General features: G+C 67.4%; 2 protein-coding genes across 2 annotated transcripts in view; both read left to right on the top strand.

Annotated features, from left to right (window-relative positions):
• Positions 1–15,074, top strand: part of PPP2R1A (protein phosphatase 2 scaffold subunit Aalpha) — a 33,988-nt gene extending 18,914 nt beyond the window's left edge. Inside the window, exons 12-15 of the mRNA XM_069774612.1 lie at positions 6,568–6,722; positions 8,535–8,677; positions 13,912–14,003; positions 14,885–15,074. Of these exons, the coding sequence (XP_069630713.1) occupies positions 6,568–6,722; positions 8,535–8,677; positions 13,912–14,003; positions 14,885–14,901 (407 nt within the window). The 3' untranslated portion in view covers positions 14,902–15,074. The remainder of the gene's footprint in view (positions 1–6,567; positions 6,723–8,534; positions 8,678–13,911; positions 14,004–14,884) is intronic.
• Positions 15,075–16,765: 1,691 nt separating this feature from the next.
• On the top strand, positions 16,766–19,867 carry SMG9 (SMG9 nonsense mediated mRNA decay factor). The gene is made up of 5 exons (XM_069774625.1): positions 16,766–17,062; positions 18,245–18,316; positions 18,456–18,675; positions 19,330–19,427; positions 19,685–19,867. Exons 1-5 carry the CDS (start codon positions 16,976–16,978, stop codon positions 19,865–19,867), a joined length of 660 nt encoding a protein of 219 aa, XP_069630726.1. The 5' UTR covers positions 16,766–16,975.
• The last annotated feature ends 1,968 nt before the right edge of the window (positions 19,868–21,835 follow it).

The raw sequence follows: 21,835 nt of genomic DNA, 5'->3' as shown, positions 1-21,835 counted from the left end.
CGGATTACTGGGAGCGTACTGGGAGCTGGCAGGTTGCGGGGAGACGTTCCTGGGAGTTACTGGTCCCTCCGAGAGGCGTATTACCGCTCACCCAGTTCAGAGCTTAACTGGTGCGACTGGTGTCTCCCCCCGACCCCCTCCCAGTTTACGCCATCCGCGAAGCGGCCACCAGTAACCTCCACTGGGATCTTGGGGGGCCTTATTGGGAGCCAGAGGGGGTTACTGGGAGCCCCTGGGGGGCCTTTCTGGGAGCCAGAGGGGGTTACTGGGATCTTGGGGGGGGCCTTACTGGGAGCCAGAGGGGGTTACTGGGAGCCAGAGGGGGTTACTGGGATCTTGGGGGGCCCTTACTGGGAGCCAGAGGGGGTTGCTGGGATCTTGGGGGGCCCTTACTGGGAGCCATAGCGGGTTACTGGGAGCCCCTGGGGGGCCTTTCTGGGAGCCAGAGGGGGTTACTGGGATCTTGGGGGGCCCTTACTGGGAGCCAGAGGGGTTTGCTGGGATGTTGGGGGCCCTTACTGGGAGCCATAGCGGATTACTGGGAGCGTACTGGGAGCTGGCAGGTTGCGGGGAGACGTTCCTGGGAGTTACTGGTCCCTCCGAGAGGCGTATTACCGCTCACCCAGTTCAGAGCTTAACTGGTGCGACTGGTGTCTCCCCCCGACCCCCTCCCAGTTTACGCCATCCGCGAAGCGGCCACCAGTAACCTCCACTGGGATCTTGGGGGGCCTTACTGGGAGCCAGAGGGGGTTACTGGGATCCTGGGGGGGCCTTACTGGGAGCCAGAGGGGGTTACTGGGATCTTGGGGGGCCTTACTGGGAGCCAGAGGGGGTTACTGGGATCTTGGGGGGGCCTTACTGGGAGCCAGAGGGGGTTACTGGGAGCCCTTGGGGGCCTTACTGGGAGCCAGAGGGGGTTACTGGGATCTTGGGGGGGCCTTACTGGGAGCCAGAGGGGGTTACTGGGATCTTGGGGGGCCTTACTGGGAGCCCCTGGGGGGCCTTTCTGGGAGCCAGAGGGGGTTACTGGGATCTTGGGGGGCCCTTACTGGGAGCCATAGCGGGTTACTGGGAGCCCTTGGGGGCCTTACTGGGAGCCAGAGGGGGTTACTGGGATCTTGGGGGGCCTTACTGGGAGCCCCTGGGGGGCCTTTCTGGGAGCCAGAGGGGGTTACTGGGATCTTGGGGGCCCTTACTGGGAGCCAGAGGGGGTTACTGGGATCTTGGGGGGCCTTACTGGGAGCCCCTGGGGGGCCTTTCTGGGAGCCAGAGGGGGTTACTGGAATCTTGGGGGGGCCTTACTGGGAGCCGTAGCGGGTTACTGGGAGCCCTTGGGGGCCTTACTGGGAGCCAGAGGGGGTTACTGGGAGCCCCTGGGGGGCCTTACTGGGAGCCCCTGGGGGGCCTTTCTGGGAGCCAGAGGGGGTTACTGGGATCTTGGGGGCCCTTACTGGGAGCCAGAGGGGGTTACTGGGATCTTGGGGGGCCCTTACTGGGAGCCGTAGCGGGTTACTGGGAGCCCTTGGGGGCCTTTCTGGGAGCCAGAGGGGGTTACGGGGATCTTGGGGGGCCCTTACTGGGAGCCAGAGGGGGTTACTGGGATCTTGGGGGGCCCTTACTGGGAGCCAGAGGGGTTTGCTGGGATGTTGGGGGCCCTTACTGGGAGCCATAGCGGGTTACTGGGAGCGTACTGGGAGCTGGCAGGTTGCGGGGAGACGTTCCTGGGAGTTACTGGTCCCTCCGAGAGGCGTATTACCGCTCACCCAGTTCAGAGCTTAACTGGTGTGACTGGTGTCTCCCCCCGACCCCCTCCCAGTTTACGCCATCCGCGAAGCGGCCACCAGTAACCTCCACTGGGATCTTGGGGGGCCTTACTGGGAGCCAGAGGGGGTTACTGGGATCTTGGGGGGCCTTATTGGGAGCCAGAGGGGGTTACTGGGAGCCCCTGGGGGGCCTTTCTGGGAGCCAGAGGGGGTTACTGGGATCTTGGGGGGGGCCTTACTGGGAGCCAGAGGGGGTTACTGGGAGCCAGAGGGGGTTACTGGGATCTTGGGGGGCCCTTACTGGGAGCCAGAGGGGGTTGCTGGGATCTTGGGGGGCCCTTACTGGGAGCCATAGCGGGTTACTGGGAGCCCCTGGGGGGCCTTTCTGGGAGCCAGAGGGGGTTACTGGGATCTTGGGGGGCCCTTACTGGGAGCCAGAGGGGTTTGCTGGGATGTTGGGGGCCCTTACTGGGAGCCATAGCGGATTACTGGGAGCGTACTGGGAGCTGGCAGGTTGCGGGGAGACGTTCCTGGGAGTTACTGGTCCCTCCGAGAGGCGTATTACCGCTCACCCAGTTCAGAGCTTAACTGGTGCGACTGGTGTCTCCCCCCGACCCCCTCCCAGTTTACGCCATCCGCGAAGCGGCCACCAGTAACCTCCACTGGGATCTTGGGGGGCCTTACTGGGAGCCAGAGGGGGTTACTGGGATCCTGGGGGGGCCTTACTGGGAGCCAGAGGGGGTTACTGGGATCTTGGGGGGCCTTACTGGGAGCCAGAGGGGGTTACTGGGATCTTGGGGGGGCCTTACTGGGAGCCAGAGGGGGTTACTGGGAGCCCTTGGGGGCCTTACTGGGAGCCAGAGGGGGTTACTGGGATCTTGGGGGGGCCTTACTGGGAGCCAGAGGGGGTTACTGGGATCTTGGGGGGCCTTACTGGGAGCCCCTGGGGGGCCTTTCTGGGAGCCAGAGGGGGTTACTGGGATCTTGGGGGGCCCTTACTGGGAGCCATAGCGGGTTACTGGGAGCCCTTGGGGGCCTTACTGGGAGCCAGAGGGGGTTACTGGGATCTTGGGGGGCCTTACTGGGAGCCCCTGGGGGGCCTTTCTGGGAGCCAGAGGGGGTTACTGGGATCTTGGGGGCCCTTACTGGGAGCCAGAGGGGGTTACTGGGATCTTGGGGGGCCTTACTGGGAGCCCCTGGGGGGCCTTTCTGGGAGCCAGAGGGGGTTACTGGAATCTTGGGGGGGCCTTACTGGGAGCCGTAGCGGGTTACTGGGAGCCCTTGGGGGCCTTACTGGGAGCCAGAGGGGGTTACTGGGATCTTGGGGGGCCTTACTGGGAGCCCCTGGGGGGCCTTTCTGGGAGCCAGAGGGGGTTACTGGGATCTTGGGGGCCCTTACTGGGAGCCAGAGGGGGTTACTGGGATCTTGGGGGGCCCTTACTGGGAGCCGTAGCGGGTTACTGGGAGCCCTTGGGGGCCTTTCTGGGAGCCAGAGGGGGTTACGGGGATCTTGGGGGGCCCTTACTGGGAGCCAGAGGGGGTTACTGGGATCTTGGGGGGCCCTTACTGGGAGCCAGAGGGGTTTGCTGGGATGTTGGGGGCCCTTACTGGGAGCCAGAGGGGGGTTACTGGGAGCGTACTGGGAGCTGGCAGGTTGCGGGGAGACGTTCCTGGGAGTTACTGGTCCCTCCGAGAGGCGTATTACCGCTCACCCAGTTCAGAGCTTAACTGGTGCGACTGGTGTCTCCCCCCGACCCCCTCCCAGTTTACGCCATCTGCGAAGCGGCCACCAGTAACCTCCACTGGGATCTTGGGGGGCCTTACTGGGAGCCAGAGGGGGTTACTGGGATCTTGGGGGGCCTTATTGGGAGCCAGAGGGGGTTACTGGGAGCCCCTGGGGGGCCTTTCTGGGAGCCAGAGGGGGTTACTGGGATCTTGGGGGGGGCCTTACTGGGAGCCAGAGGGGGTTACTGGGAGCCAGAGGGGGTTACTGGGATCTTGGGGGGCCCTTACTGGGAGCCAGAGGGGTTTGCTGGGATGTTGGGGGCCCTTACTGGGAGCCATAGCGGGTTACTGGGAGCGTACTGGGAGCTGGCAGGTTGCGGGGAGACGTTCCTGGGAGTTACTGGTCCCTCCGAGAGGCGTATTACCGCTCACCCAGTTCAGAGCTTAACTGGTGCGACTGGTGTCTCCCCCCGACCCCCTCCCAGTTTACGCCATCCGCGAAGCGGCCACCAGTAACCTCCACTGGGATCTTGGGGGGCCTTACTGGGAGCCAGAGGGGGTTACTGGGATCTTGGGGGGCCTTATTGGGAGCCAGAGGGGGTTACTGGGAGCCCCTGGGGGGCCTTTCTGGGAGCCAGAGGGGGTTACTGGGATCTTGGGGGGGGCCTTACTGGGAGCCAGAGGGGGTTACTGGGAGCCAGAGGGGGTTACTGGGATCTTGGGGGGCCCTTACTGGGAGCCAGAGGGGGTTGCTGGGATCTTGGGGGGCCCTTACTGGGAGCCATAGCGGGTTACTGGGAGCCCCTGGGGGGCCTTTCTGGGAGCCAGAGGGGGTTACTGGGATCTTGGGGGGCCCTTACTGGGAGCCAGAGGGGTTTGCTGGGATGTTGGGGGCCCTTACTGGGAGCCAGAGGGGGGTTACTGGGAGCGTACTGGGAGCTGGCAGGTTGCGGGGAGACGTTCCTGGGAGTTACTGGTCCCTCCGAGAGGCGTATTACCGCTCACCCAGTTCAGAGCTTAACTGGTGCGACTGGTGTCTCCCCCCGACCCCCTCCCAGTTTACGCCATCCGCGAAGCGGCCACCAGTAACCTCCACTGGGATCTTGGGGGGCCTTACTGGGAGCCAGAGGGGGTTACTGGGAGCCCCTGGGGGGCCTTTCTGGGAGCCAGAGGGGGTTACTGGGAGCCCCTGGGGGGCCTTTCTGGGAGCCAGAGGGGGTTACTGGGATCTTGGGGGGGGCCTTACTGGGAGCCAGAGGGGGTTACTGGGATCTTGGGGGGCCCTTACTGGGAGCCAGAGGGGGTTGCTGGGATCTTGGGGGGCCCTTACTGGGAGCCATAGCGGGTTACTGGGAGCCCCTGGGGGGCCTTTCTGGGAGCCAGAGGGGGTTACTGGGATCTTGGGGGGCCCTTACTGGGAGCCAGAGGGGTTTGCTGGGATGTTGGGGGCCCTTACTGGGAGCCATAGCGGATTACTGGGAGCGTACTGGGAGCTGGCAGGTTGCGGGGAGACGTTCCTGGGAGTTACTGGTCCCTCCGAGAGGCGTATTACCGCTCACCCAGTTCAGAGCTTAACTGGTGCGACTGGTGTCTCCCCCCGACCCCCTCCCAGTTTACGCCATCCGCGAAGCGGCCACCAGTAACCTCCACTGGGATCTTGGGGGGCCTTACTGGGAGCCAGAGGGGGTTACTGGGATCTTGGGGGGCCTTATTGGGAGCCAGAGGGGGTTACTGGGAGCCCCTGGGGGGCCTTTCTGGGAGCCAGAGGGGGTTACTGGGATCTTGGGGGGGGCCTTACTGGGAGCCAGAGGGGGTTACTGGGATCTTGGGGGGCCCTTACTGGGAGCCAGAGGGGTTTGCTGGGATCTTGGGGGGCCCTTACTGGGAGCCATAGCGGGTTACTGGGAGCGTACTGGGAGCTGGCAGGTTGCGGGGAGACGTTCCTGGGAGTTACTGGTCCCTCCGAGAGGCGTATTACCGCTCACCCAGTTCAGAGCTTAACTGGTGCGACTGGTGTCTCCCCCCGACCCCCTCCCAGTTTACGCCATCCGCGAAGCGGCCACCAGTAACCTCCACTGGGATCTTGGGGGGCCTTACTGGGAGCCAGAGGGGGTTACTGGGAGCCCCTGGGGGGCCTTTCTGGGAGCCAGAGGGGGTTACTGGGATCTTGGGGGGGGCCTTACTGGGAGCCAGAGGGGGTTACTGGGATCTTGGGGGGCCCTTACTGGGAGCCGTAGCGGGTTACTGGGAGCCCTTGGGGGCCTTTCTGGGAGCCAGAGGGGGTTACAGGGATCTTGGGGGGCCCTTACTGGGAGCCAGAGGGGGTTACTGGGATCTTGGGGGGCCCTTACTGGGAGCCAGAGGGGTTTGCTGGGATGTTGGGGGCCCTTACTGGGAGCCATAGCGGGTTACTGGGAGCGTACTGGGAGCTGGCAGGTTGCGGGGAGACGTTCCTGGGAGTTACTGGTCCCTCCGAGAGGCGTATTACCGCTCACCCAGTTCAGAGCTTAACTGGTGCGACTGGTGTCTCCCCCCGACCCCCTCCCAGTTTACGCCATCCGCGAAGCGGCCACCAGTAACCTCCACTGGGATCTTGGGGGGCCTTATTGGGAGCCAGAGGGGGTTACTGGGAGCCCCTGGGGGGCCTTTCTGGGAGCCAGAGGGGGTTACTGGGATCTTGGGGGGGGCCTTACTGGGAGCCAGAGGGGGTTACTGGGAGCCAGAGGGGGTTACTGGGATCTTGGGGGGCCCTTACTGGGAGCCAGAGGGGGTTGCTGGGATCTTGGGGGGCCCTTACTGGGAGCCATAGCGGGTTACTGGGAGCCCCTGGGGGGCCTTTCTGGGAGCCAGAGGGGGTTACTGGGATCTTGGGGGGCCCTTACTGGGAGCCAGAGGGGTTTGCTGGGATGTTGGGGGCCCTTACTGGGAGCCATAGCGGATTACTGGGAGCGTACTGGGAGCTGGCAGGTTGCGGGGAGACGTTCCTGGGAGTTACTGGTCCCTCCGAGAGGCGTATTACCGCTCACCCAGTTCAGAGCTTAACTGGTGCGACTGGTGTCTCCCCCCGACCCCCTCCCAGTTTACGCCATCCGCGAAGCGGCCACCAGTAACCTCCGCAAACTGGTGGAGCGCTTCGGGCAGGACTGGGCGCAGGGCACCATCGTCCCCAAGGTGCTGGCCATGGCGGCCGACCCCAACTACCTGCACCGCATGACCACGCTCTTCTGCATCAACGTGAGGGGCCCCCCCAAAAAAAAAAAAAATCTGGGTGCCCCCCCCAGACCCCTGGGTGCCCCCCCAGACCCCTGGGTGCCCCCCGAAATCCTGGGTGCCCCCCCCAGACCCCTGGGTGCCCCCCAAACCCCTGGGTGCCCCTCTGGACACCTGGGTGCCCCCCCCCCCCCCCCCGCCTCCGAAACCCGTGGGTCCCCCCCCAAAACCCGTGGGTGCCCCCCAATACTTTGGGTGCGCCCCCCCCAGACCCCTGGGTGCCCCCCCAAAATCCCAGGTGCTCCCCTGGACACCTGGGTGCCCCCCCCAAAACCTCTGGGTGCCCCTTAATACTCTGGGTGCCCCCCCTGAACTCCTGGGTGCCCCCTAAACCCCTTGGGTGCCCCCCTGGAGCCCTGGGTGCCCCCCCCCTGAAATCCTGGGTGCCCCCTAAACCCACTGGGTGCCCCCCCTGAACTCCTGGGTGCCCCCTAAACCCCCTGGGTGCCCCCCCAGACCCCTGGGTGCCCCCCCAAAATCCCAGGTGCTCCCCTGAACCCCTGGGTACCCCCCAATACTCTGGGTGCCCCCCTCAGATCCCTGGGTGCCCCCCCCCCCAAAACCCCTGGGTGCCCCCCCCAAAATCCTGGGTGCCCCCCCTGAACTCCTGGGTGCCCCCTAAACCCCTTGGGTGCCCCCCTGGAGCCCTGGGTGCCCCCCCCCGAAATCCTGGGTGCCCCCTAAACCCACTGGGTGCCCCCCCTGAACTCCTGGGTGCCCCCTAAACCCCCTGGGTGCCCCCCCAAAATCCCAGGTGCCCCCCCAGACCCCTGGGTGCCCCCCCGGACCCCTGGGTGCCCCCCCTGAACTCCTGGGTACCCCTTAAACCCCATGGGGGCCCCCCCCGGACCCCTGGGTGCCCCCCCCAGACCCCTGGGTGCCCCCTAAACCCCCTGGGTGCCCCCCCCAGACCCCTGGGTGCCCCCTGGACCCCTGGGTGCCCCCTAAACCCCCTGGGTGCCCCCCCCCGGACCCCTGGGTGCCCCCTAAACCCCCTGGATGCCCCCCCTGGATGCCCCCCCTGGACCCCTGGGTGCCCCCCCAAAATCCCAGGTGCCCCCCCTGAACCCCTGGGTGCCCCCTAAACCCCCTGGGTGCCCCCCCTGAACTCCTGGGTGCCCCCTAAACCCCCTGGGTGCCCCCCCAAAATCCCAGGTGCCCCCCCAGACCCCTGGCTGCCCCCCCGGACCCCTGGGTGCCCCCTAAACCCCCTGGGTGCCCCCCCTGGACCCCTGGGTGCCCCTTAAACCCCATGGGTGCCCCCCCCGACCCCTGGGTGCCCCCCCTGAACCCCTGGGTGCCCCCCCCCAGACCCCTGGGTGCCCCCCCTGAACTCCTGGGTGCCCCTTAAACCCCATGGGGGCCCCCCCCCGACCCCTGGGTGCCCCCCCCGGACCCCTGGGTGCCCCCTAAACCCCCTGGGTGCCCCCCCAGACCCCTGGGTGCCCCCCCTGAACTCCTGGGTGCCCCTTAAACCCCATGGGTGTCGTCCCCCCCCAGACCCCTGGGTGCCCCCTAAACCCCCTGGGTGCCCCCCCCCTGGACCCCTGGGTGCCCCCTAAACCCCCTGGATGCCCCCCCTGGACCCCTGGGTGCCCCCCCAAAATCCCAGGTGCCCCCCCTGAACCCCTGCGTGCCCCTTAAACCCCATGGGTGCCCCCCCCCAGACCCCTGGGTGCCCCCCCTGGACCCCCTGGGTGCCCCCCCGGACCCCTGGGTGCCCGCTAAACCCCCTGGGTGCCCCCCCGACCCCCCCCGGCGTTGTTTTTGGGGCAGGTGCTGTCGGAGGTGTGCGGGCAGGAGATCACGACGAAGCAGATGCTGCCGACGGTGCTGCGCATGGCGGCCGACGCCGTCGCCAACGTCCGCTTCAACGTCGCCAAGTCCCTGCAGCGCATCGGGCCCATCCTCGACAGCGGGTATGCCACGCCCCGCCGCGCCCCGCCACGCCCCGCCCACCACGCCCGGTACCTAGAGCGCACCCGCCGCGCTTACGGCGCCTGCGGGATGTGCGGCGCGGGTATCGCCACCGGTGCGCCCGGTACGGGCATCGTGCGCAGCACGCCCAGTACACCCAGTACAGCCGGGGGACCCAGTACACCCAGTACAGCCAGTATACCCAGTACAGCCAAGGGACACGGTACAGCCAGGGGACACGGTGCAGGCATTGTGCGCAGCACACCCAGTATACCCAGTGCAGCCAGGACACCCGGTACAGGCATCGTGCGCAGCACACCCAGTGTACCCAGTGCACCCAGTACAGCCAGGGGACACGGTACAGCCAGGGGACACGGTGCAGGCATTGTGCGCAGCACACCCAGTATAGCCAGTATACCCAGTGCACCCAGTACAGCCAGGACACCCAGTGCAGCCGGGACACATGGTACAGGCATCGTGCGCAGCACACCCAGTATACCCAGTGCACCCAGTACAGCCAGGGGACACGGTGCAGGCATTGTGCGCAGCACACCCAGTATAGCCAGTATACCCAGTGCACCCAGTACAGCCAGGGGACACGGTACAGCCAGGGGACACGGTGCAGGCATTGTGCGCAGCACACCCAGTATAGCCAGTATACCCAGTGCACCCAGTACAGCCATCATGCGCAGCGCACCCAGTACAGCTGCGACACGCAGTGCAGGCATTGTGTGCAGGACACCCAGTGCACCCAGTACAACTGGGACACACGGTGCAGGCATTGTGCGCAGCACGCCCAGTATAGCCAGTATACCCAGTGCACCCAGTACAGCCAGGACACCCAGTGCAGCCGGGACACCCAGTACAGGCATCGTGTGCAGCACACCCAGTATACCCAGTGCACCCAGTACAGCTGGGGGGCACAGTGCAGGCATCGTGTGCAGCACACCCAGTACAAGCCAGTACACCCAGTACAGCCGGGACACAGTGCAGGCATTGTGCCCAGTACACCCAGTATGCCCAGTACACCCAGTATACCCAGTGCACCCAGCGCAGCCGGGACACACTGTGCAGGTATCATGCGCAGCACACCCAGTACAGCCAGTATACCCAGTACAGCCAGTGCACCCAGTACAGCCATCGTGCGCAGCACACCCAGTGCACCCAGTACAGCTGGGACACACAGTGCAGGCATTGTGCCCAGTACACCCAGTATGCCCAGTACACCCAGTATACCCAGTGCACCCAGTACAGCCATCGTGCGCAGCACACCCAGTACAGCCAGTATACCCAGTACAGCCAGTGCACCCAGTACAGCCATCGTGCGCAGCACACCCAGTGCCCCCAGTACAGCTGGGACACACAGTGCAGGCATTGTGCCCAGTATACCCAGTGCAGCTGGGGCACACGGTGTAGGCATCATGCGCAGCACGCCCAGTATACCCAGTGCACCCAGTACAGCCAGGGGACACAGTGCAGGTATTGTGTGCAGCACATGCAGCACAGCTGGGACACCCAGTGCACCCAGTACAACTGGGACACCCAGTACAACTGGGACACCCAGTGCAGGTATCATGCGCAGCACATGCAGGACGCCCAGTGCACCCAGTACAGCCAGGACATGGAGTACTGGCATCATGCCCAGTGCACCCAGTACAGCCAGGACACCCAGGGCACGCAGTGCAGGCATCGTGCCCAGTGCGCCCAGTACAGCCAGGACATGGCGGTGTGGGCATCACACCCAGTACAGCCAGTGCACCCAGTACAGCCAGGGCACACAGTGCGGGCATCGCACCCAGTACAACCATTACAGCCAGTGCACCCAGTACAGCCAGGGCACACAGTGCGGGCATCGCACCCAGTACAACCATTACACCCAGTGCACCCAGTACAGCCAGGGCACACAGTGCGGGCATCGCACCCAGTACAACCATTACACCCAGTGCACCCAGTACAGCCAGGGCACACAGTGCGGGCATCGCACCCAGTACAACCATTACACCCAGTGCACCCAGTACAGCCAGGGCACACAGTGCGGGCATCGCACCCAGTACAACCATTACACCCAGTGCACCCAGTACAGCCAGGGCACACAGTGCGGGCATCGCACCCAGTACAACCATTACACCCAGTGCACCCAGTACAGCCAGGGCACACAGTGCGGGCATCGCACCCAGTACAACCAGTGCACCCAGTACAGCCAGGGCACACAGTGCGGGCATCGCACCCAGTACAACCATTACACCCAGTGCACCCAGGGCACACAGTGCGGGCATCGCACCCAGTACAACCATTACACCCAGCGCACCCAGTACAGCCAGGGCACACAGTGCGGGCATCGCACCCAGTACAACCATTACACCCAGTGCACCCAGTACAGCCAGGGCACACAGTGCGGGCATCGCACCCAGTACAACCAGTGCACCCAGTACAGCCAGGGCACACAGTGCGGGCATCGCACCCAGTACAACCATTACACCCAGTGCACCCAGGGCACACAGTGCGGGCATCGCACCCAGTACAACCATTACACCCAGCGCACCCAGTACAGCCAGGGCACACAGTGCGGGCATCGCACCCAGTACAGCCATTACACCCAGTGTACCCAGTACAGCCAGGGCACACAGTGCGGGCATCGCACCCAGTACAACCATTACACCCAGTGCACCCAGTACAGCCAGGGCACACAGTGCGGGCATCGCACCCAGTACAACCATTACACCCAGTGCACCCAGTACAGCCAGGGCACACAGTGCGGGCATCGCACCCAGTACAACCATTACACCCAGTGCACCCAGTACAGCCAGGGCACACAGTGCGGGCATCGCACCCAGTACAACCAGTGCACCCAGTACAGCCAGGGCACACAGTGCGGGCATCGCACCCAGTACAACCATTACACCCAGTGCACCCAGGGCACACAGTGCGGGCATCGCACCCAGTACAACCATTACACCCAGCGCACCCAGTACAGCCAGGGCACACAGTGCGGGCATCGCACCCAGTACAGCCATTACACCCAGTGTACCCAGTACAGCCAGGGCACACAGTGCGGGCATCGCACCCAGTACAACCATTACACCCAGTGCACCCAGTACAGCCAGGGCACACAGTGCGGGCATCGCACCCAGTACAACCATTACACCCAGTGCACCCAGTACAGCCAGGGCACACAGTGCGGGCATCGCACCCAGTACAACCATTACACCCAGTGCACCCAGTACAGCCAGGGCACACAGTGCGGGCATCGCACCCAGTACAACCAGTGCACCCAGTACAGCCAGGGCACACAGTGCGGGCATCGCACCCAGTACAACCATTACACCCAGTGCACCCAGGGCACACAGTGCGGGCATCGCACCCAGTACAACCATTACACCCAGCGCACCCAGTACAGCCAGGGCACACAGTGCGGGCATCGCACCCAGTACAACCATTACACCCAGTGCACCCAGCACGCCCAAGCCTTAACACCCGGCGCACCCCATACGCGTGGCACACCCGGCTCTCCCAGTCTACCCAGTACAACCAGTACGCCCAGCGCGCCCTGTACCCGCGGCACACCCAGCGCAAGCGTTGCACCCAGCGCTCCCAGTACACCCAGTGCACGCGTTGCCACCCCCGTTCGTTGCCCCACTAACCTCCGTGTCCCCCCCGTGTCCCCTCCGTGTTCCCTCCATGTCCCGTGTTCCCCCCGTGTCCCTGTTGTGTCCCCCCGTGTTCCCTCCACGTCCCCCCCGTGTCCCCCCATGTCCCCTCCGTGTCCTCTCTATGTCCCCCCCATGTCCCCCCGTGTCCCCTCAATGTCCCCCCATGTCCGTGTCCCCCCATGTCCCTCTGTGGCCCCCCCCGTGTCCATGTCCCCTCCGTGTCCCCATGATGTCCCCCCCCGTGTCCGTGTCCCCCCTCTGCCCGTGTCTCCTGTGTCCATGTCCCCCCCGTGTCCCCCCATGTCCGTGTCCCCCCATGTCCCCCCATCATGTCCCCCCCGTCCGTCCATGTCCCCCCTATGTCCGTGTCCCCCCATGTCTGTGTCCCCCCCCGTATCCCCCCATGTCCCCCCCGTGCCCTCCTCGTGTCCCCCCCCATGTCCCCCCGTGTCCTCTCCACATCCCCCCGTGTCCGTGTCCCCCTATGTCCCTCTGTGGTCCCCCCCCCCGTGTCCATGTCCCCTCCATGTCTCCCCCGTGTCCATGTCCCCCCGTGTCCCCTCCACGTCCCCCCATGTCCGTGGCCCCCCATGTCCCTCCGTGGCCCCCCCCCATGTCCATGTCCCCTTCATGTCCCCCCGTGTCCCTTCCATGTCCCCCCGTGTCCATGTCCCCCGTGTCCCCCCATGTCCGTGTCCCTGTGTCCCCCCCATGTCCCCGTCCCCCCGTGTCCCCCCGTGTCCGTCCGTGTCCCCCCATGTCCGTGTCCCCGTGTCCCCTCGTGTCCGTGTCCCCCCCATGTCCGTGTCCCCCCGTGTCCCCCCCATGTCCCCCCTGTGTTTGTGTCCCCCCGTGTCCGTGTCCCCGTGGCCCCTCGTGTCCGTGTCCTCCCCATGTCCACGTCCCCCCCGTGTCCCCCCATGTCCCCCCTGTGTTTGTGTCCCCCCGTGTCCCCCCCATGTCCGTGTCCCCGTGTCCCCTTGTGTCCGTGTCCCCCCCATGTCCCCCGTGTCCCCCCATGTCCCCGTCCCCCCGTGTCCCCCTGTGTCGCCCCGTGTCCGTGTCCCCCCGTGTCCATGTCCCCATGTCCCCCCCCATGTCCACGTCCCCCCGTGTCCCCCCGTGTCCCCCCGTGTCCGTGTCCGTCTGTGTCCGTCCGTGTCCATGTCCCCCCCGTGTCCGTCCGTGTCCCCCTGTGTCGCCCCGTGTCCGTGTCCCCCCATGTCCCCCCGTGTCCCCCCGTGTCCCCCCGTGTCCATGTCCCCCCCGTGTCCGTGTCCGTCCGTGTCCCCCCCGTGTCCATGTCCCCCCCGTGTCCCCCCGTGTCCATGTCCCCCCCGTGTCCGTGTCCGTCCGTGTCCCCCCCGTGTCCATGTCCCCCCCGTGTCCCCCCGTGTCCATGTCCCCCCCCATGTCCCCGTCCCCCCCATGTCCCCCCGTGTCCGTGTCCCCCCCGTGTCCCCCCCATGTCCATGTCCCCCCCCGTGTCCGTGTCCGTCCGTGTCCCCCCCGTGTCCGTGTCCCCCCCGTGTCCCCCCGTGTCCGTGTCCCCCCCCATGTCCCCGTCCCCCCCGTGTCCCCCCCAGGACGCTGCAGAACGAGGTGAAGCCGGTGCTGGAGAAGCTGACGCAGGACCAGGACGTCGACGTCAAGTACTTCGCGCAGGAGGCGCTCACCGGTCAGGGGGGGCACTGGGGATACTGGGGGCACTGGGAGGGTGATGGGGGGCACTGGGGACACTGGGAGGGTGATGGGGGGCACTGGGGATACTGGGAGGGTGATGGGGGGCACTGGGGGGAGATTGGGGATACTGGGAGGGTGATGGGGGACACTGGGGGGGAGATTGGGGACACTGGGAGGGTGATGGGGGACACTGGGAGGGTGATGGGGGACACTGGGGGGAAATTTGGGATACTGGGAGGGTGATGGGGGGCACTGGGGGGGAGATTGGGGATACTGGGAGGGTGGTGGGGGACACTGGGGGGAGATTGGGGATACTGGGAGGGTGATGGGGGACACTGGGGGGAGATTGGGGATGCTGGGAGGGTGATGGGGGACACTGGGGGGTGGCAGGGACACTGGGGGGAGATTGGGGATACTGGGGGGGGAGATTGGGGGTGATGGGGGACACTGGGGACACTGGGAGGGAGACTGGGGACACTGGGGGGGAGATTGGGGACACTGGGGGGGTGATGGGGGACACTGGGGGGGTGATGGGGGACGCTGGGAGGGTGATGGGGGATGCTGGGAGGGTGATGGGGGGCACTGGGGGGTGGCAGGGACACTGGGGGGAGATTGGGGATACTGGGAGGGTGATGGGGGACACTGGGGGGAGATTGGGGATGCTGGGAGGGTGATGGGGGACACTGGGAGGGTGATGGGGGGCACTGGGGGGGTGATGGGGGGCATGGGGGGGACACTGGGGAGGAGATTGGGGGACACTGGGGACACTGGGGGGGACATGGGGACATTGGGGAGACAAGGGGGGGGACTTGGGGGGGCCCGTGGGGACACGGGGGGGTCACTGGGTGACGGTGACACTGGTGTGTCCCCCCCCAGTGCTGGCGCTGGCCTGACCCCCCCGTCCCTCGTCCCCGCATGCGACCGACGGCGCCGTCTCCCCCCCCCCCCGCGGTGTCACCCCCCCCACCCCCTCCCCCCCACCCCGGGGGGTGTCACCGCGCCCCCAACGTCTCCCCACCCCCCCGGTTATTAATTAATTATAATGAGTTTCGCCGTTAATAAACCACTCCCGTGGGTTTGTCTTTATTTGGGGGGGGATGGACACACAACACAACACCCCTACCCCCCCCCAGGCAGGGCTGGGGTCCCCTATGGGGGGGGCTATAGGGGACTGGGGGGGGCTGTAGGGGTTGTGGGGGGTCTATAGGGGGTCCAGGAGCTCTATAGGGGGGTTGGGGGGTTATGGGGGTCCTGGGGGGGCTATAGGGGTTGTGGGGGGGGTCTATAGGGGTCGGGGGGGGTCTTATGGGGGGTCTGTAGCGGGTTTGGGGGGGGTTATGGGGGTCTTGGAGGGCTACAGGGGTTGTGGGGGGTCTATGGGGGAGCTATGGGGGTTCTCTAGGGGCTTTGGGGGGGCTTATGGGGGTCCTGGGGGGGTCTATAGGGTACCTGGGCGGTTACGGGGGGGTTTGGGGTGGCTATGGGGGGTCTATAGGGGTTGGGGGGGGGTTATAGGGGTCGTGGGGGTTTTTGGGGGGAGCTGAGGGGGGTCTATAGGGGGGTCTATAGGGGTCGTGGGTTTCTTTGGGGGGAGCTGGTGGGGTCTATAGGGGGTCCTGGGAGGGGTTATGGGTGTCCTGGGGGGGGCTACAGGGGTTGTGGGGGGTCTATAGGGGGTGGGGGGGGTCTATAGGGGATCTGGGGGGGTTTATGGGGGTCCTGGGGGGGCTATAGGGGTTGCGGGGTGGGTTATAGGGGTCTAGGGGGGTCTATGGGGGGGTCCATAGGGGGTTTGGGGGAGTTATGGGGGTCCTGGGGGGGTCTATAGGGTAGCTGGGGAGTTACGGGGGGGTTTGGGGGGGGGGCTATGTGGCGGTTATAGGGGTCGGGGGGGACTATGGGGGGGTCTATAGGGGGTTTGGGGGGGTTATGGGGGTCCTGGGGGGGTCTATGGGGGGTTTGGGGGGGTCTATAGGGGGACTGGGGGGTGTTATGGGGGTCCTGAGGGGTTCTATAGGGGTCGTGGGGGGTGGTTGGGGGGCAGAGGGGGTCTTGGGGGGGGCTATATGGGACCTGGGGGGGTCTATAGGGGATCTGGGGGGCGTCTATAGGTGGTTTGGGGGGGTCTATAGGGGTGCTGGGGGGGTCCTGGGGGTGCCGGGGGGGTCTATAGGGGGTTTGGGGGGGTCTATAGGGGATCTGGGGGGTCTATAGGGTTCCTGGGGGGGACTATAGAGGCTTTGGGGGGGTCCATAGGGGCCGCTGGGGGGCGGGGACTTTTTTCTTCCCGCCCGCTCCAAGATGGCGCCGCCTTCCTCCCCCCCCCCCCCCGTTCGGGTGCTGCGATTGGCTGGCCCTACCTGGGCCCCCGCACTCCGATTGGCCGCAGGACGCGGCTCCTCCCCGGCGGGTCACGTGCTCCAGCTCCCCTCACACCCCCTCCTGCCCCTTTAAACCCCCGGCGCATGCGCAGGGGCGGGGTAGGCGAGCGGCGGCGCGCCCTGCGCATGCGCCGCCCTTCCCAACCAATCCCAGCAAGCGGCGGGAAAAAAAAGCGCGGGACTTCCCCCACCGTTGCCGTGGCAACCGCTCCCTCCCTTCCCGTCTCCCTCCGCCGCGCGCATGCGCAGATCCCCTTTTCCTCTCCTTGTATCCCTCCGCCGCACCTATAGCCCCCTCCTCCTCCCTTATACCCCCCCCCCGTCCCCTATAGCCCACGCCCCGTCCCTTATAGCCCCTCCCCCGCCCCTTATAGCCCTTCTCCCGCCTCACAAAACCCCCCCCGGCCCCTTCTCAGAGCCGCCCCGCCCCGCCGGGCCTACTTTTACCTCAGGAAAAAAGGCGGCGGCTCCTCAGCGGCGGCCCCTATAGCTCCCGCCGGCCCCTATAGGCCCCTATAGGGTCCCTAGAGGGTCCCCGGGTTCTTTTTTCCCCCCCCCGGAGGTTTTTTTGGGGGGTTTTTTCTTGATGTCGGACTCGGGGCAGAGCCCGGCCCCCGGCGGGCGGCGGCGGTGGCTGAGGGAGAAGGAGGCGGAAGGGGGCGGAGACAGGCGGGTGGGTGGGGCTTCGGGGTGGGCGGGGCTTCGGGGTGGGGGTGGTGCTGGGGGCGGGGTTAAGGGGTGGGCGGGGTTAAGGGGGTGGGGGAGTGGGAGGGGGCGGGGTTTGGGGGTGATGGGCGGGGCTTGGGGTGAGTGGTGGGTGGTGGGCGGGGTTTGGGGACGGTGGGCGGGGCTTTGGGGTGATGGGCGGGGCTTGGGGTGAGTGGCGGGTGGTGGGAGGGTTTGGGGAGGGTGGGCGGGGCTCTGGGGAGGGTGGGCGGGGTTTGGGGTGATGGGTGGGGCTTGGGGTGGGTGGTTGGCGGGGTTTGGGGGTGGGCGGGGCTTGGGGTGGGTGGTGGGAGGGGTTTGGGGAGGGTGGGCGGGCTTTGGGGATGGTGGGCGGGGCTTTGGGGTGGGTGGTGGGTGGGGTTTGGGGGGTGGGTGGGGCTCTGGGGAGGGTGGGCGGGCTTTGGGGATGATGGGCGGGGCTTGGGGTGAGAGGTGGTGGGAGGGGTTGGGGTGGGCGGGGCTTTGGGGAGGGTGGGCGGGGTTTGGGGTGATGGGCGGGGCTTAGGGTGAGTGGTGGGTGGAGGGAGGGGTTTGGGGAGGGTGGGCGGGCTTTGGGGGTGATGGGCGGGGCTTGGGTAGGTGGTGGGCGGGGTTTAGGGTAATGGGCGGGGCTTGGGTGGGTGGGGCTGGGCTTGGGGTGGGTGGGCGGGGATTGGGGAGTGAGTGGGCGGGGCTAGTGGGATGGGTGGTGGGGCGGGGTTTGGGAGGGTGGGAGGGGCTTGTGAGTGAATGGGCGGGGCTTAGGGTGAGTGGTGGGAAGGGGTGGGGTTTGGGGGGGTGGGCGGGGTTTGGGGGAAGGGGGCGGGGCTGGGTAGAGTGATGGGGTGGGTGCGCAGCCCTGGGGGCAAGGGGGCGTGGCTAGGGGGTGGGCGTGGCTGGGATGGGGAAGTGGGCGGGGTCGGGGAAAGCGGGGGCGGAGCCAGGGTGAGCGAGAGGTGGCAGCGGGGGCGTGGCCGAGGGTGTGGCCAGAGACCATGGGGGCGTGGTCGGCGCCGGGGTGGGCGTGGCTTCAGGGGGCACCCTAGGGAGTATGGGAGGGGGCGGAGTCCTGGCTTGGCAGGGAGGCGGGGCTAAAGGGAGTGGGCGTGGCGGGGGCGGGCGTGGCCACGCCTGACCCCGCCCCCTGCAGGAGGGAGGGGAGGAGCCGGCTGGCCTGATGCAGAAGACGCCCATCATCCTGGCCAAGCCCCCCGGGGAGCGGGTGAGCTGGGCGGGGCCGGGTGGGCGTGGCTTGGGTCGCGGGGGTGGGGCTGGGGGCGTGGCCCGGCCGCGTGGCTCCGCCCCCTTTCCCTCCCTGCCCGCTAACGTTGTTCTTCTTGGGGGGGGCGGGGCGGGAGCAGCAGGTGAAGGCGGGGCCAGGCCCGGCCCCGCCCGCCCCTGCCCCGGCCCCGCCCATCGTGCTGATGAAAGCGCGGGGGGAGGAAGGGCGGGGCGGGGGCGGGGCCGGCGCGGGGGAAGGGCCGGCCCTGGCCCCGCCCCGCGAGAGGGAGGGGCCCCGCCCCACCCAGCCCGTCTATCAGCTGCATGGGCGGGGCCTGCCCCCCCCCGGGGCGCTCGACCGTGAGTGGGCGGGGCCAAGGGGTGGGAGGGGCGGGGCTAGTGAAGGGCTGGGGAGGAGGGGGTGGGGCCAGGGCTTTTGGGGGTGGGGCTAAAGGGGAGGGGTCAGTGCTGGGGCGGGGCTTGGGGGGTGGGCGGGGCTGAGGGTAGAGGTGGGGCTGGGGGAGGGGTCAGTGCGGTGGGGCGGGGCTAGTGCTTTGGGTGGGGCCGAAGGGGAGGAGCTGCTGTTGTAGAGGGTGGGGTTAATGCTTGGGGGTGTGGCTTGGGGCGGGGGCGTGGCTAGTGGCAATGGGCGTGGCCTGTGTTTTGGGGCGGGGCTAAGGGGCGGGGGCGGGGCTACGGCTTTGGGGCGGGGGGGAGATCCCTCTACTGCTTTGGGGGCGGGGTGAGAGGCTTTGGGGGCGGGGCTAGTGCCATGTGGGAGGGGCTACGGGCTGGGCGGGGCGGTGGGGCGTGGCTAGGGGTGGTGGAGCGTGGGTAGGGGCGGGTGGGCGGGGCTAGGGATTGGGTGGGCGGGGCTAAGGGCTCGTAGAAGGGCTGTTGGCCGGAGGTTGTGGGCGGGGCTCTCTGGGACGGCGGGGCGTGGCCAGCGAGGAGGGGGTGGAGCTGGGGGCGTGGCCACTCCCCCCGATGACGCAGTGCCCCTCCCCCCCGCAGCGGTGGCGGGGCAGGCGCGGCTGGCGGCCCCCGAGAAGATGAAAACCAGCATCAAACTGGTGGACGAGCAAATGAACTGGTGTGACAGCGCCCTGGAGGTGGGGGGAGGGGAGGGGCGGGGCGGGGCCCACCCTGGGGCGGGGGAGGGGCCGTGGGGAGGGGCCTGGGGGGACCCTCCCCTTTGGGGTGGGGTCCTTTGGGTGGGGGAGGGGGGTCGGGGTGGGGTCTGGGAGCCCTTGGGGTGGGGGGGGGGGGGGGGGAGGGGTGCTGCCACACCCTTGGGTGCCCCTCCCCCCCCCGACTTTTGGGTGCCCCTCCCCCCCCCGACTTTTGGGTGCCCCTCCCCCCTTCCCAGTTCTTACTGGAGCAGACGGACGTGCTGGTGGTGGGAGCGCTGGGGCTGCAGGGAACTGGGAAATCCACCCTCCTCTCCCTGCTGGCGGCCAACCAGCCCGAGGAGGATCCGCGGTACTGGGAGGGACTGGGGGATACTGGGAGGGGGCTGGGAGGGGTTTGGGGGGGACTGGGAGGGGTTTAGGGGGGGCTGGGAGGGGACTGGGATAGACTGGGAGGGGGCTGGGAGGGACTGGGAGGGGTTTAGGGGGGACTGGGAGGGGACTGGGATGTACTGGGAGGGGCTGGGAGGGGTTTAGGGGGGACTGGGAGGGGACTGGGATATACTGGGAGGGGCTGGGAGGGGTTTAGGGGGGGCTGGGAGGGAACTGGGATAGACTGGGAGGGGGCTGGGAGGGACTGGGAAGGGTTTAGGAGGGACTGGGATAGACTGGGAGGGGTTTAGGGGGGGCTGGGATGTACTGGGAGGGACTGGGAGGGGTTTTGGGTTATACTGGGAGGGGACTGGGATATACTGGGAGGAGCTGCGAAGCGTTTAGGGGGGACGGGGAGAGACTGGGAGAGCAGTGGGATAAACTGGGAGGGACAGGGATGGACTGGGAGAGCTACCTGTGGGTCCGGAGTGCTCGCTATGGGGCAGCTGTGGGTCTGAGCGAGTCGCCGTGGGGCAGCCGTGGGTCCGGAGTGCTCGCTGTGGGGCAGCTGTGGGTCTGAGCAGGTCGCTGTGGGGCAGCCGTGGGTCCGGAGTGCTCGCTGTGGGGCAGCCGTGGGTCTGAGCGAGTCGCCGTGGGGCAGCCGTGGGTCTGAGCGAGACGCCGTGGGGCAGCCGTGGGTCCGGAGTGCTCGCTGTGGGGCAGCCGTGGGTCTGAGCGAGTCGCCGTGGGGCAGCCGTGGGTCTGAGCGAGACGCCGTGGGGCAGCCGTGGGTCCGGAGTGCTCGCTGTGGGGCAGCCGTGGGTCTGAGCGAGTCGCCGTGGGGCAGCCGTGGGTCTGAGCGAGACGCCGTGGGGCAGCCGTGGGTCCGGAGTGCTCGCTGTGGGGCAGCCGTGGGTCTGAGCGAGTCGCCGTGGGGCAGCCGTGGGTCTGGAGTGCTCGCTGTGGGGCAGCTGTGGGTCTGAGCGAGTCGCCGTGGGGCAGCCGTGGGTCCGGAGTGCTCGCTATGGGGCAGCTGTGGGTCTGAGCGAGTCGCCGTGGGGCAGCCGTGGGTCCGGAGTGCTCGCTGTGGGGCAGCCGTGGGTCTGAGCAGGTCGCTGTGGGGCAGCTGTGGGTCCGGAGTGCTCGCTGTGGGTCTGAGCAGGTCGCTGTGGGGCAGCTGTGGGTCCAGAGTGCTCGCTATGGGGCAGCCGTGGGTCTGAGCGAGTCGCTGTGGGGCAGCCGTGGGTCTGGAGGGTTCGCTGTGGGTCTGAGCGAGTCGCCGTGGGGCAGCCGTGGGTCTGAGCGAGTCGCCGTGGGGCAGCCGTGGGTCTGAGCGAGACGCCGTGGGGCAGCCGTGGGTCCGGAGTGCTCGCTGTGGGGCAGCCGTGGGTCTGAGCGAGTCGCCGTGGGGCAGCCGTGGGTCTGAGCGAGTCGCCGTGGGGCAGCCGTGGGTCCGGAGTGCTCGCTATGGGGCAGCTGTGGGTCTGAGCGAGTCGCCGTGGGGCAGCCGTGGGTCCGGAGTGCTCGCTGTGGGGCAGCCGTGGGTCTGAGCAGGTCGCTGTGGGGCAGCCGTGGGTCTGAGCGAGTCGCCGTGGGGCAGCCGTGGGTCCGGAGTGCTCGCTGTGGGGCAGCCGTGGGTCTGAGTGAGTCGCTGTGGGGCAGCTGTGGGTCCGGAGTGCTCGCTATGGGGCAGCCGTGGGTCTGAGCGAGTCGCTGTGGGGCAGCCGTGGGTCTGGAGGGTTCGCTGTGGGTCTGAGCGAGTCGCCGTGGGGCAGCCGTGGGTCTGAGCGAGTCGCTGTGGGGCAGCTGTGGGTCCGGAGTGCTCGCCGTGGGGCAGCCGTGGCTCCGGAGGGTTCGCCGTGGGGCAGCCGTGGGTCCGGAGTGCTCGCTATGGGGCAGCCGTGGGTCTGAGCGAGTCACTATGGGGCAGCCGTGGGTCCGGAGTGCTCGCTGTGGGGCAGCCGTGGGTCCGGAGGGTTCGCTATGGGGCAGCCGTGGGTCTGAGCGAGTGGCCGTGG

This window comes from Haliaeetus albicilla, chromosome 31, assembly GCF_947461875.1.
Source record: "Haliaeetus albicilla chromosome 31, bHalAlb1.1, whole genome shotgun sequence".
NCBI lineage: Eukaryota > Metazoa > Chordata > Aves > Accipitriformes > Accipitridae > Haliaeetus > Haliaeetus albicilla.
The sequence above is the reverse complement of the archived record's forward strand: the minus strand, read 5'-3'. Positions and strand labels throughout refer to the sequence as shown.